The following is a 13,340-nucleotide window of genomic DNA, read 5'->3' on the forward strand; positions in this document are numbered from 1 at the left end:
TACGTACATTTTTGCAATATTTTAAAAGAAATTACAGGTATCATATTATTTCACCAATACATACTTTTTTCCATGTAACCACAAGTATGGCACCTACAAAGCTAACAGTCATTTCTTAGTATTATATAATACCAACCCTTCTTCAAGTGTCCCTGGTTGCCTTAAAAATTCATTGTAATTTGGTTTATTCAAATCAAAATCCAAATAAGGTCTACATCTGGCATTTGGTTGATATATATCATTCTTTCACCATTTATTTACCTTTTCCCTCCTATACTTCATAGATTACAGTACTGTATACTTCCTATTTCAACATTTAGTAAACAGACACTTTCAAAATGACCCACTGCTAGTGATGTGAAGGCTAATCAGTGAGTTCGGATATTGTCATGTGATCCATTTGTTATAAAGTTCCCCATCAGCCTTTTTCCTAATCATTTTAGCATTCATTGGTAGTTATTTCCTAGAGCTATTACTTGATCAGGGACTGCAAAATGGTGATTTTCTTATTTATATGTATTTTTTTATTAAAAAAATTTTTTTTCCATGACACATCTCTCAGGAGGTCCTGAGAACCTGTGCCCCAAAATGGGGATTTTCTAATTTGATTATTCCTTCTGTATTTATTAGCTGGAAAGTTCTTTAGAAATAAAGAACTTGGCTGGGCATGGTGGCTCACAGCTGTTATATCAGCACTTTGGGAGGCTGAGATGAGAGGATTGCTTGAGTCCAGGAGTGTGAGACCAACCTGGGCAACATAGCAAGACCCCATCTCATTTTATTTAAAACATTTTTTAGGCCGGGCATGGTGGCTCACGTCTGTAATCCCAGCACTTTGGGAGGCTGAGGCGGGCGGATCACAAGGTCAGGGTATCGAGACCATCCTGGCTAACATGTTGAAACCCCGTCTCTACTGAAAAATACAAAAACATTAGCCAGGCAGGGTGGTGGGCACCAGTAGTCCCAGCTACTCAGGAGGCTAAGGCAGGAGAATGGCATGAACCCAGGAGGTGGAGCTTGCAGTGAGCCAAGATTAGGCCGCTGCACTTTAGCCTGGCGTCAGAGTGAGACTCCGTCTCAAAAAAAAAAAAAAAAAAAAAATTTTTTTTTAATTTTAAAAAAGAAGTTTATATAATCAACTACCAAGGTAATTTGAAGTGTAGATCATGTAGGAAAAACAAAATGCATTCATGGTTCTTTACCTTTATCAATTTATCAGTTTTTTAGTATAATGAGTCAAGCCTCTAACAACTTTTCAGAGGTGACCCAGGCACCTTCCCGCCTCCCAATCCTACCCTTATTCTTTGGAGTATCAGTATGAACTCATGAAGATATATATATATGTAATTTATCTTTCTTTATACTGTAAACCAAGTTGGTTGCACAGTCACTCGAAGAATATCAAGTGAAAGTCATTTAGTCATCTTATTGTTAAAACTAATATTGGTCATTTACTACTTGTGTGTATAAAAAAATATATGTATGTAATCTCACTGAAAGAAATCAGAGCTCACTATATGGAGTATTTCTATATATATAGAATATATGTGCACACACACACACATATATATATGTATATGTAATATTTCTGTCTATTGCAGGCACTAATCTTTTTCACAGTCAGATTATCCTGATCACCCTGGCTGTTGCGTCCTTCTTACATGGCCCAGTAGACTTTCTTGCTTTCTGGCGGAAAAAAATTACTCCAAGCATATCAAGTATATTTCACTCAAACCTGGGCATAGCCATTTCCAAGGAGCTCCGATTTTCTTTTAGTGAGATTACATACATATGTATTTTTATAGATGTAAATAGAAAATGGCCAATGTTAGTGTTAACAATAAGATGACTAAATGTAGTTTAAGACTTCACTTGATATTCTTCTTGAGTGATTGTGCAGCCAACTTGGCCTATAGTTAAACTCATTTGTTTCTGTTTATTTTCAATTTTTAGAAATTTCCTTGAGTTTACAAAAAATTTAGGCTGAGCATGGTGGCTCACCTCTGTAGCCCCAGCACTTTGGGAGGCCAAGGGGATCACTTGAGGTCAGGAGTTTGAGACCAGCCTGGCCAACATGACAAAACCCTGTCTCTACTAAAAATACAAAGATTAGCCAGGCGTGGTGGTGCGTGCCTGTCGTCCCAGCTACTCAGGAGGCTGAGGCAGGAGAATTGCTTGAACCTGGGAGACAAAGGTTGCAGTGAGCCAAGATTGCACCACTGCACTTCAGCCTGGGCAACAGAGGAAGACTCCATCTCAAAAAAAAAAAATTAACTTTTATTTTAGTTATATAAGACATTAACATAGTTCCAGAGCTAGAACTATAAATAAGATCTATCCAGCAACATCTAGCTTCTGCACCATCTTTATACCTTGTTTTCTTCCTTCCTGTATTATTTCCTATTTCTGCTATAACAAATTACCACAAATTTAGTGGCTTAACACAGATTTATTATCCTGCAGCTCTCTAGATTGTATTTCTTTTTTTTTTTTTTTTTTTTTTTTTGAGGCGGAGTCTCGCTCTGTCGCCCAGGCTGGAGTGCAGTGGCGCGATCTCGGCTCACTGCAAGCTCCGCCTCCCGGGTTCCCGCCATTCTCCTGCCTCAGCCTCCCGAGTAGCTGGGACTACAGGCGCCGCCACCACGCCCGGCTAATTTTTTTGTATTTTTAGTGGAGACGGGGTTTCATTGTGTTAGCCAGGATGGTCTCGATCTCCTGACCTCGTGATCCGCCCATCTCGGCCTCCCAAAGTGCTGGGATTACAGGCTTGAGCCACCGCGCCCGGCCTAGATTGTATTTCTGACATGAGGTCTCACTGGGCTAAAATCAAGGTGTTGATAGGACTGTGTTCCCATCTGGAAGCTCTAGGGGAGAATTGATTTCCTTGCTTTTTTCTAGCTTCTAGAGCAGGAGTTGGACAAGCATGTTTTAGAGACTGACTGCATTCCTTGGCCCTCTTCCTCCATATTATTGAACATTATTATCGTTTTATGTGGTGTTTGTTTATATTCATCCACATGTATTATTTCATGTCTTATCACTCCGTCTTAGAGCTTACTCCTAGAACCATATTCTTTCTTCCTAGTACAAATTCCTCTTAGGAGCATTCATTGAAATAAACTGTTCTTATCTGAATAAGTCTTTATTTCACCCTCTTTTTAAATCTTCATTTGGAGATTTAAAAATTAAAATAAAAAATTTAGTTTTTAGCCAAGAATATGATTCTAGGTTCTTCTACAACTATAGATATGATCCCACTTTCTGACTTCTTTTTGTTGCTATTGAGAAATCGTGAATCCCTTTTACATAATATTTTTTCTGTGGCTTTACTTCTTATTTTGTTATCCTGAAGTGTTCACTATTATATATCTAGATGTGAATTTATTTTGATTATCCTGTTTGAGACTTGGAGGGCTTCCTAAATGTAAGGATTGGTATCTATCAGTTCCTGAGAAATTCTCATGTATTATCTTTTTTGGAATTTTGTCCTTATACACTTTTATTTTTTTCCCTCCCCTCCCCTCCCCTGCCCTCCCCTCCCCTCCCCTGCCCTGCCCTGCCCTGCCCTCCCCTCCCCTCCCCTCCCCTCCCCTCCCCTGCCCTCCCCTGCCCTCCCCTCCCGTCCCCTCCCCTTCCCTCCCCTCCCGTTCCCTCCCGTCCCCTCCCTCACTCTGCTGCCCAGGCTGGAATGCAGTGGTACGATCTCGGCTAACTGCAGCCTCTGCCTTCCAGGTTCGAGTGATCCTCACGCCTCAGCCTCCCAAGTAGCTGGGACTACAGGTGTGCACCACCATGCCGGCTAATTTTTTTTGTTTTTTTTGCATTTTTAATAGAGACAAGGTTTTACCATGTTGCCCAGGCTGGTCTTGAACTCCTGTCCCCAAGCAATCCAGCCACCTCAGCCTCCCAAAGTGCTGGAATTACAGGTGTGAGCCAATGCGCCCAGCCTTATTCCCACTTTTTTTTTAAGGCATTTTAAACAGACTAAATTTTCTTTTTTTTTTTTTTTGAATGTACTTAGTTTTATTCATAATTGTCCCAAATTGGAATAAGCTCAGTAACTAATCAATAAGAGAATGAATCAACAATCTGTAGTATATTTATACAATAGAAAGCTCCTCAGCAATGTACAGGATGGAACTGCCAATACATGCAGCAGCATGGAGGAATCCCAAAGCTTCCTGCCAGTGAAAGAAGACTTACACAAAATAAAACATGCCATTGATTCCACTCAATATGGAATTCTTAAACAAGCAAAACTAATCCATGGTAGGAAACAAAACAAAACAGAGTAGTGGTTGCCTTTGAGAGAATAAGGTGGGGATTTACTAGAAGGGACATAAACCAACTTCCTGGGAAGATAGCATAATATTCTATATCTTGATGAGGTTTAGGTTACACATCTGCATGCATTTGTCAAAATTTGTTGAGTGGTACCCCTAAGACTGGTGCATTTCCTTGTGTGTAAATTGTACCTCAAAGGAAAAAATTGGGGCTGAAAGTAAAGATTAAAATCAAGTTATTAATATGCACAATAAACTATTTAGGGGGAAGTGTACTGATGTCTAAACAGACTAAATTTTCTATCAAATATAAATAGACTTCTACTATATATAATAGAAGTCTGATTCTGTGTATTGTTTCTGAGAAGTCATGCTTGTAATGGTCTATTTCCTCACGTGTTTTATAATTTTGAATCATATAGCATATTCAACTGGGCTTTCCCTGGAGCAGTACTAGAAAATCTGCTCTAAATTTGCATCTCTCCAGAGAGGATATGCATTTACTTCTGCCAGGTGGTCCAGGAGAACTTTAATTTCTTGGCTTAGAGCTTCCCAGGCCACACAGTTAGTGAAAATAAATCCATAAACCCATACAATAGATGCCTGAAATTATGAACCCTTAGGGGAGTCATTTTTCTGCCTAGACCCCACATCACAACTGGCAACTTTCTTTATCTCCTTTTACCAGTGGACAGATTTTTTTTTTTTTTTAACTCACTATTTATCTTAATATGTAGCTCTTTGAAAGTCTGGCTTTATGTGAGAGGCTTCAGTTCTTTTTTTTTTTTTGAAATAGGGGCTTACTTTGTTGCCCAGGCTGGAGCGCAGTGGCATGATCTCAGCTCACTGTAACCTCACCTCTAAGGCTGAAGCAATCCTCCCACCTCAGCCTTCCAAGTAACTGGGACCACAGACACATGCCACTATGCCCAGCTAATATTTTTTTTGTACTTTTGGTAGAGAAAAGGTTTTACCATGTTGCTCAGGCTGGTCTTGAACTCCTGAGCTCGGGGAGTTCTGCCTGCCTTGGCTTCCTAAAGTGCTGGGATTACAGGCATGAGCCACTGCGCCTGGCCACTTCAGTTCTAATAATCTTATAATCATGTTTATATTTTTTTTGCCTTAATTTTAGGCTTTTCATAGTGTGGGAGTTTGGGAGGAAATCTAATGCATCATATTTTCAGGAGCAAAACTGTGTTCTCTTAAAATATTCATGTTCCGAGGAAAAAAAGAAAGCTTGTAGAAGGCAGAGGGAGAAGAGGCAGCTCCTCTAGCTCTCTCCTCAGCATTGAGGTGCTTGCCTGTCCATGTCCCTTGGGCAGCTACTCCTTATGAATAAGCCACCGAAGTGCTCCCTAATTGTGCCTAATAAAATGGCACCAAGGGCCAGGAAGCTTGTTTCCTCTTTCTGTCTCTCAGTTTTCTCTGACCTTCCCACCATCTCTATTGGCCTGTTTTCCTCCAGCTTAGGTTTTCTACTTTCAGGCTTTTTCTTTTCGAGATAGAATCTCACTCTGCTGCCCAGGCTGGAATGCAGTGGTGTGATCTTGGCTCACTGCAACCTCCGTCTTCTGGGTTCAAGCAGTTCTCCTGCCTCAGCCTCCCGAGTAGCTGGGATTACAGGTGCATGCCACCATGCCCAGCTAAATTTTGTGTTTTTAGTAGAGATGGGGTTTCACCATGTTGGCCAGGCTGGTCTCAAACTCCTGACCTTGTGATCTGCCCACCTCAGCCTCCCAACGTGCTGGGATTACAGGCGTGAGCCACCGTGCCAGGCCTGTAATAACATATTTGTATAGGGACCACTATACATATTTATATAGGGAATCACTACAAAACTGTAGTGATTCAATTTGGGGGATGGCGGGGACCAGGAGATAGGTAGAAATGAGTCTACTGAGTCAAATGTGTGCCACGTGGTGACCAGGCTGTAATCACCTTAGAAGTCAAAGTTATCATTAGGAAATATGTTCAGACTCTTCTTTGAGCCCAATCCTGTATGTCCTATTGATCCTACCTCTTTGGGTAATGAGTACTATAAGTCCATTACTCACTGTTTGAAATAACACTTTTTTTTTAAGTAATGCTTTTTATTTATCCCAACTTACCTGACTTGATGTGGATAGGCGTGAAAACATATATGTTCATTTTCTAAGTTATCCTTGTTAATGGAGAGAAGCAAAGGCAGAGAGAGCTGTAAGAATTTGGAGAAGGGGTTCGGATGTGGTGGCTCATGCCTATAATCGCAGCACTTTGGGAGGGCAAGGTCGGGAGAGCAAGACCATCCTGGCTAACATGGTGAAACCCTGTCTCTACTAAAAAAAAAAAAAATTAACCGGGCATTTTTGGCGGGCGCCCGTATTCCCAGCTACTCGGGAGGCTAAGGCAGGAGAATGGCTTGAACCCAGGAGGCAGAGCTTGCAGCCAAGATCACGCCACTGCACTCCAGCCTAGGCAACAGAGCGAGACTCTGCCTCCAAAAAAAAAATTGGAAGGGGTGTCAAATATTATTTGCTACTTATTACTGGCGTGTAATACTATCTGAAGATCATAACAAAATAAAACCTACATTTTGAAGACAAATCTTTAACCTGGAAAGTAGTTGAGATTTTCTTTACTCACACCTTCTTTATTCCCAACTTTATTTAGTGGATGTCTTTTCTTCCTACACCTAAAAGGTACCGACTTAAGTAGAATCCCCTCATCCTATCCCTACCCCAGTTTGCTTGCTATTTTGGCTCATAATCTCTCAGAGACATAGTTAATTAAGACCTAAGTAATGAGTTAATTACTGTAAATGAGCTACAATACCCATAATCAAGGGTTAGCTGTATTTAGTTTAGGAAGTGGGTGGTAATTAGTTAGAGCCAAATAAGCAAAAGGTACATTTACAGTTGGTAAAAACTTTCAGGTTTATTTTTAAGTTTAGTGATTCCAGAAATCCTTCAATGATAACAGATATTCATTGAGTACTGAACAGTATTCACGTCCCTGTTCTAGTGCTTGACATGAATTATCCCGTTTAAGCCTTAGAAGTCTGTGAGGTTAAGTATTATCTCCATTTTCCCATGGAAGAGCCTGGGCACAGGGAGGTTAAATGAGGGTTACAAAGACCCTGCTATGCAGTAACTGGCTCGCCTGGTGTGTAAAAGCCTCTGATAATTGTTTTGAGTTCCCACCACCATCACCATTTAAGTTTGTGTCTTTTTTTTTTTTTTTTTTTTTAAGAGACAGGGTCTCACCCTGTCACCCTGCACTCTGAAGAGTGCAGTGGCACGTGCTTAGCTCACTACAGCCTTGAACTTCTGGGCTCAAGCATTTCTCCCACCTTAGCATCCATTGTAGCTAGAACTACAGGCAAGTGCCCAGCTAATGTTTTGTACTTTTTTGTAGAGACAGGATCTCGCCATGTTGCCCAGGCTGTTATTGAAATCTGGGCCTCAAGCAGTCCTCCCACCTCAGCCTCCCAAAGCACTGAGCCTCCAAACCTAGCCAAACTTGGGTCTTTGAAATATATTCTCAGTAGATGGTATAGTGTGAAAACCCATTCCATAGTTGTCTTTATTTGTTCACATGAATTTAAGGTAAGCCTGGGGGTTCAGTGTCCTTCATGATACCAACTGGTTGACCTCTTGTCCATTTCAGTTTTTGTTCCAGCAGCTGGGAATGTTGGTGTCCTTTGTGAAGAGCCACATCAGACCTTATATGGATGAAATAGTCACCCTCATGAGAGTGAGTAGAAGTTAATGCTTTGGCCTCTTCCATGTTTGGGTCAAGGAAGGCTCAGAAGCAAGTTTAAATGACAGACATTTTTTTCATGGATCTTTGTAGAGCTGTTACAGCCTTAGTACAAGAAATGGAACAAAGCCCACTGGATATTGAGGGGGAGGAAGGGCTGTTGCTCCAGGTTCCCAGGTATAAAACTACAAGGCACGAAGGCTGAAGAGAAATCCTGAAGTAATTGTTCTGCCAGAAATAGACTCTTGGGTTATTTGCCTCACACACAACAAAGCAATTTCACTTTAATATCACAACGGTGCTTTTCTATTCTCATGAACGCCCTCTTCGTTACTGCTCGTAAACCATGAAGGGATTGGGGGTTGGGTTTTCTTAGGGCTGTTAAATATGACCGACACGTGTTGGGCACCAAGGAACAAGGTGATGCTTTACCCTGCTACCTCCAAAACCATACACACCACCTTTTGACTGCAGTGGCACATGAGAAAAGGCTGAGGTCCCAGGATTTTATAACATGCATTAAGTAGGTGCCAGAAGACACCCCATTGGCAATATCATTTTTCCTTCTGTTCTATATAATTTAAATGTCTCTGTGAGGAAGGTTGCTTTGCAGGTACAGCATGTCCTCAAAGAGTTGGAAGATTTCTGTTCTTTCACACCAGACCTTTGTAGTTAGTTTGGAGGAAACAGCAGGACTAAAATCAAAATGGCTGGTTTCAAATGGAACTTCCCAACACCTGGGTCTCAGAACTGATAAACCTCCCTACATGTATAAATAATTAAAAGCTGCTCTATTCCCTGACTCCTACCACAGAAGCCTCTGTACAAGGAAGATTTAGGCAGAATACTAAAGAGGCCGGTGGCTCGTCTTAGTGGGAGGAGGGGCAAGGGAAGAAGCAGTGTCCTCAGGGGAGGAGGATGTAGTAATCTGTGACTTAATCCCCCCAAGAGGGCTAAACAAGGATACAATATGACCATATTATAGTCATAACATGTTGATGACCAAAACACAGGGAAGTGAGGCAGGGAGCCTCACACCTGCAAAATGCAGCTTCCATTTCACCCCAGATAGAGAAGGCGCAGCGGGGGCTCTTCCTTTGACTGTTGATTCTGAGCATTTTAATGAGCTCCCCCAAGCCTGGGAAGAAAATAGTCTTTGTGAACAGTGATCCAGCTGACATCCCTCAGCAGGCTGCCTCGCATCTTTGAGGTAGAGAATCCCCTGTGAGGAACTGATGATAATGCAAGCTGGAAGGTAGGTAGGCCTTCTCTAAAGAAGGCAGAGTGGGGTTCAAGTGAATGAACATCAGACAAACTCTGGAGGCTCTGAAATCTGTGGTGTTTCTTTGGCAACACTTTTAACCTAGAAAACACAGCTCTTTCAGAGAGAATACTTCTCTCCAAGTAGAGAGAAAGGAAGTTTTATCAGCATCTTCTAGTATGGTTTTTACTTTCTAAACCATTATGCTTTTTAAGATACCTTTTTAAATAAAAATACTATATCTCTAAAGCCTTTTATCTGAGGAGTTATCATTGTTTTTATGGACTTTAAACTATTTAGAGGCTCCAAGAATATTAACATTCATGTGTTGACATGATTAGTAGGGTTTCTATTATCATTAAATCTCCTACTCCAGAACTCTTAAAGATGGTGATAGGCAGCTGTCTTTTTGAGTTGATTTGAAATAATAGCTTTTCCTGGAGTTAGAGGCTTGGACTAATTTGCTTTGCAACACTGAGGCAGGATCTGTGGCCAGTTGGCCAAGTTTTTATTTTAGTAACTTGTGTGGAAAATAACCATGTGGGTATAGAAAGGGGCTCATTTTGTGGCATTGTTCAGGCCTGATGGATAGATTTTTGGGAGGGGACAGATGTCAGATGCTATCTATTAATAGCAAAATCTAAATCCGGAAAAGCCAGGAAATCTTTGTAATACTGGAGTCACCCTCTGGTAGAGATCAGGTGATACCAAAGTAAGGTCCACATCCACCCTGGACCACTTCAGAGCTTTTCGAGTGACTTAGTAATCTATTCATTCTAGAATATTCCAGATGCTCTGATTGATAGATTCTGGGGATACAGAGATAGAGGTTTCTTGTCCTTAAGTAGCCTACAATCTACAGGCAGGACGGCAAAGCAAAGAAAGTCTTACAACTGCTGTCGCTATCAAAGGGAGTGCGAAGGATCCAAGTGGATCATGGAGAAGAAGAAAGCCTGCGTGGGAGAAGTGAGGCTAGAGCCAGGTCTAGAAAGACCGGGCGTAGCTGAGCAAGAAGTGGGATTCTAGGTAGAGGAAGCAGCATGAGCAAAGCCCAGAGGACTCAGGTAGCCTCCTGTATCTGGGGAAATGCAATTGAGTTTGTCCAGTATGGCTGCAACACAGGACACAAGAAGGGCCCAGCGGGAGGAGGGGAGTGAGGAGTTGATCTCGGCGCAGACCATGCTTACTACAGTTTTGCTTTTCTGGCCATCTCGATTCCTCGGTTCATATATCAGCAGAAAGGGACCTGACTCAGCTCCTCTGACTTTTCTCTCTTTGTAGGAATTCTGGGTCATGAATACCTCAATTCAGAGCACGATCATTCTTCTCATTGAGCAAATTGTGGTAGCTCTTGGGGGTGAATTTAAGCTTTACCTGCCCCAGCTGATCCCACACATGTTGCGTGTCTTCATGCATGACAACAGCCCAGGCCGCATCGTCTCTATCAAGGTGAGTAGCCTATGTCATCCTCCAGAGAGATTTTCTGCTTGCCTCTGAATCCCTGGGTGATCAGCTAAAAGCTGAGACCTCGTTCTGAGTGACAGGTTGATGCCCACTCCATAAGACAGAATCCCAAGAATACTAATACCCAATGTGTGCAGTTTACAGAATGTCTATAATCCTCTCTTGATTATCCTTATCTCTTTCAATAGATTAATCTTGGCAAATATTTTATCCCAGACTAATTTTCTTTATTATCCAGCAACGGGTTCCTTATCAACTCAAATAAGCACAGAGAAAGCAAAGTAATATGTAAGCAAATAAAATGAGGGGGAGAAAGTACTACCAAAAGGATATAGTTCAAGGCCATTTAATAAAGGCTTTTCCCAGTCCCCTCAGAACTTTGAATTATCCTCACCACCACCTGCTGCGTGTCCTTAGATACTTGGGACATGACTATTCATCACCATGCTTTTGCTCCCTTTTGCAGTTATTGGCTGCAATCCAGCTGTTTGGCGCCAACCTGGATGACTACCTACATTTACTGCTGCCTCCTATTGTGAAGTTGTTTGATGCCCCTGAAGCTCCACTGCCATCTCGAAAGTGAGCACCTCCCCTTTCGGATTAGCAATCATTAAGCTGTTAATGTTTTGTTGAAAATGTTTGTTTCTTAAGTTCCCAGGCCATCTTTCTATTTTTTTGTTGTTTCAACTCGCATTATTTTAGTCTAGAAATATCCCAGGTTTATGGAAATCTTAACTGTCCCTATCCCATTGGAATAAATGTTGGATCCATGTCATCCAAAATACCTTAGAAGCCATTCATTCCCATCCCTTTGGTGCTGATTGTTAAGCTCACCCTCAGTCACGTCTCTTCCTTGGAGATTGTGTGTTAGCAGTTACTGTATGTTAGCGATTGTTGTAGGGCAGCGCTAGAGACTGTGGACCGCCTGACGGAGTCCCTGGATTTCACTGACTATGCCTCCCGGATCATTCACCCTATTGTTCGAACACTGGACCAGAGCCCAGAACTGCGCTCCACAGCCATGGACACGCTGTCTTCACTTGTTTTTCAACTGGGGAAGAAGGTAAGATGGGAGTCTGGACAGACAGGTGCTCTTCTGCCTTATTTGGAAAGAAGACTTTGTCTGTGAGCCACTCATACTTTGTCTGATGCCAGCCACCATCAGAGAACATGGAATTATTTGCTTTTTTTTTTTTCATGTGTTCAGCAAACATTTATTGAGCAACCTATGTGAGCTAAGTGCCGTTCTGGGGATAACAGGGTAAAAAGAATAAAGTCTTTGCTCTCATAGAGCTTCCATCCTAATGAAGCAAAGCAAATAAACAGTTTGTTTCTTAAGAGTGATGGGTTGAAGTGAAGAGAAGTGCTCTTTATTTAGGATAGACAGAGAAGACCTCTGATCAGTTGACACTTAAGCAGAGACCTAGATAAAATAAAGGCTCAGTTGCAAAGAATTGGGTGCAAGGAGAAGAAATAGCAAGTGCTAAGGTTGAGGCAGCAGCTTGCTCAAAGAGTTCAGGGCACAGCAGGAGAGCAGTGTGATCTCAGAGGAGCGAGCAACGGGGAAGTACTTGGAGTTAAGGTGACCGAGATAAGGCAGAATAGTAGAGACTAGATTTGTAGGCCTGTGGCTCTCAAAGTATAATTCCTGGACAAGCAATATCAGTATCTACATACCTGAGAACTTGTTAGAAATGCAGATTCTTGAGCTAGGCACAGTGACTCACACCCGTAATTCCAGCAACGTGGGATGCTGAGGCAAGAGGATTGCTTGAGATCAAGAGTTGGAGACCAGCTCCAGACGTAGCAAGATCCTGTCTCCACAAAAAAAAATTTAAAAATTAGCCAGGCATAGGGACATGTGCCTGTAGTCCCAGCTACTCAGGAGGCTAAGGCGGAGAGATCGCTTGAGCCCAGGAGTTCCAGACTGCAGTGACCCCCATAATTGTGCCATTGCACTCCAGCCTGGGCAACAGCAAGACCTCATCTCACCTGAGACCTGCTGAATCAGATGCTCTAACTGTGGAGCCCAGCAATCTGGTTTCATGAGCTGTCCAGGTGATTCTGATGCCCACTAAAATATGCAAATCACTATTGTGGGCCATTGTAAGTACTTCGGCTTTTACTCTGAGCAAGACCGGAAGTTTTTGGTGGACTTTGAACACAGGAAAAATAAGATCTGACTTAATATTTTTAGATGATAACTGTCAATGCCATGTGGGAAAATAGGCTGTGGGGGCAAGGGCAGAAGCAAAGATCTCTCAAGAGGCCACCATCATAAACCAGATGATGGGGACTTAAACTAGGATTATGGCAGGAGATGGGAAGAAGGATTCTTCTGAATATCATAGAGCTAGTCACAAACCCAGAAGAAATGGTCATAATGTAGTTGTATAATATGTTTTCCTCTACTTTTTTTCCACTCTCCAAAATGATAGTTTCTGATCTCTTCCCCCTCCTGTTTTAGTACCAAATTTTCATTCCAATGGTGAATAAAGTTCTGGTGCGACACCGAATCAATCATCAGCGCTATGATGTGCTCATCTGCAGAATTGTCAAGGTGAACTATACTTCCTTTCTGTTCTGAAGTCCCT

At 42.0% G+C, this 13,340-nt stretch overlaps 1 protein-coding gene across 2 annotated transcripts in view; it reads left to right on the forward strand.

Annotated features, from left to right (window-relative positions):
* LOC105473151 (mechanistic target of rapamycin kinase) overlaps window positions 1-13,340 on the forward strand; it is a 149,702-nt gene that overhangs the window by 38,913 nt on the left and 97,449 nt on the right. For both annotated transcript variants that reach the window (XM_011726788.2, XM_071100808.1), the window contains exons 20-24: window positions 7,929-8,015; window positions 10,564-10,731; window positions 11,213-11,325; window positions 11,647-11,809; window positions 13,214-13,306. In XM_011726788.2, the coding sequence (XP_011725090.2) occupies window positions 7,929-8,015; window positions 10,564-10,731; window positions 11,213-11,325; window positions 11,647-11,809; window positions 13,214-13,306 (624 nt within the window). The remainder of the gene's footprint in view (window positions 1-7,928; window positions 8,016-10,563; window positions 10,732-11,212; window positions 11,326-11,646; window positions 11,810-13,213; window positions 13,307-13,340) is intronic.

The sequence above is a fragment of the Macaca nemestrina genome, chromosome 1, assembly GCF_043159975.1.
Source record: "Macaca nemestrina isolate mMacNem1 chromosome 1, mMacNem.hap1, whole genome shotgun sequence".
NCBI classification, from domain to species: Eukaryota; Metazoa; Chordata; class Mammalia; order Primates; family Cercopithecidae; genus Macaca; species Macaca nemestrina.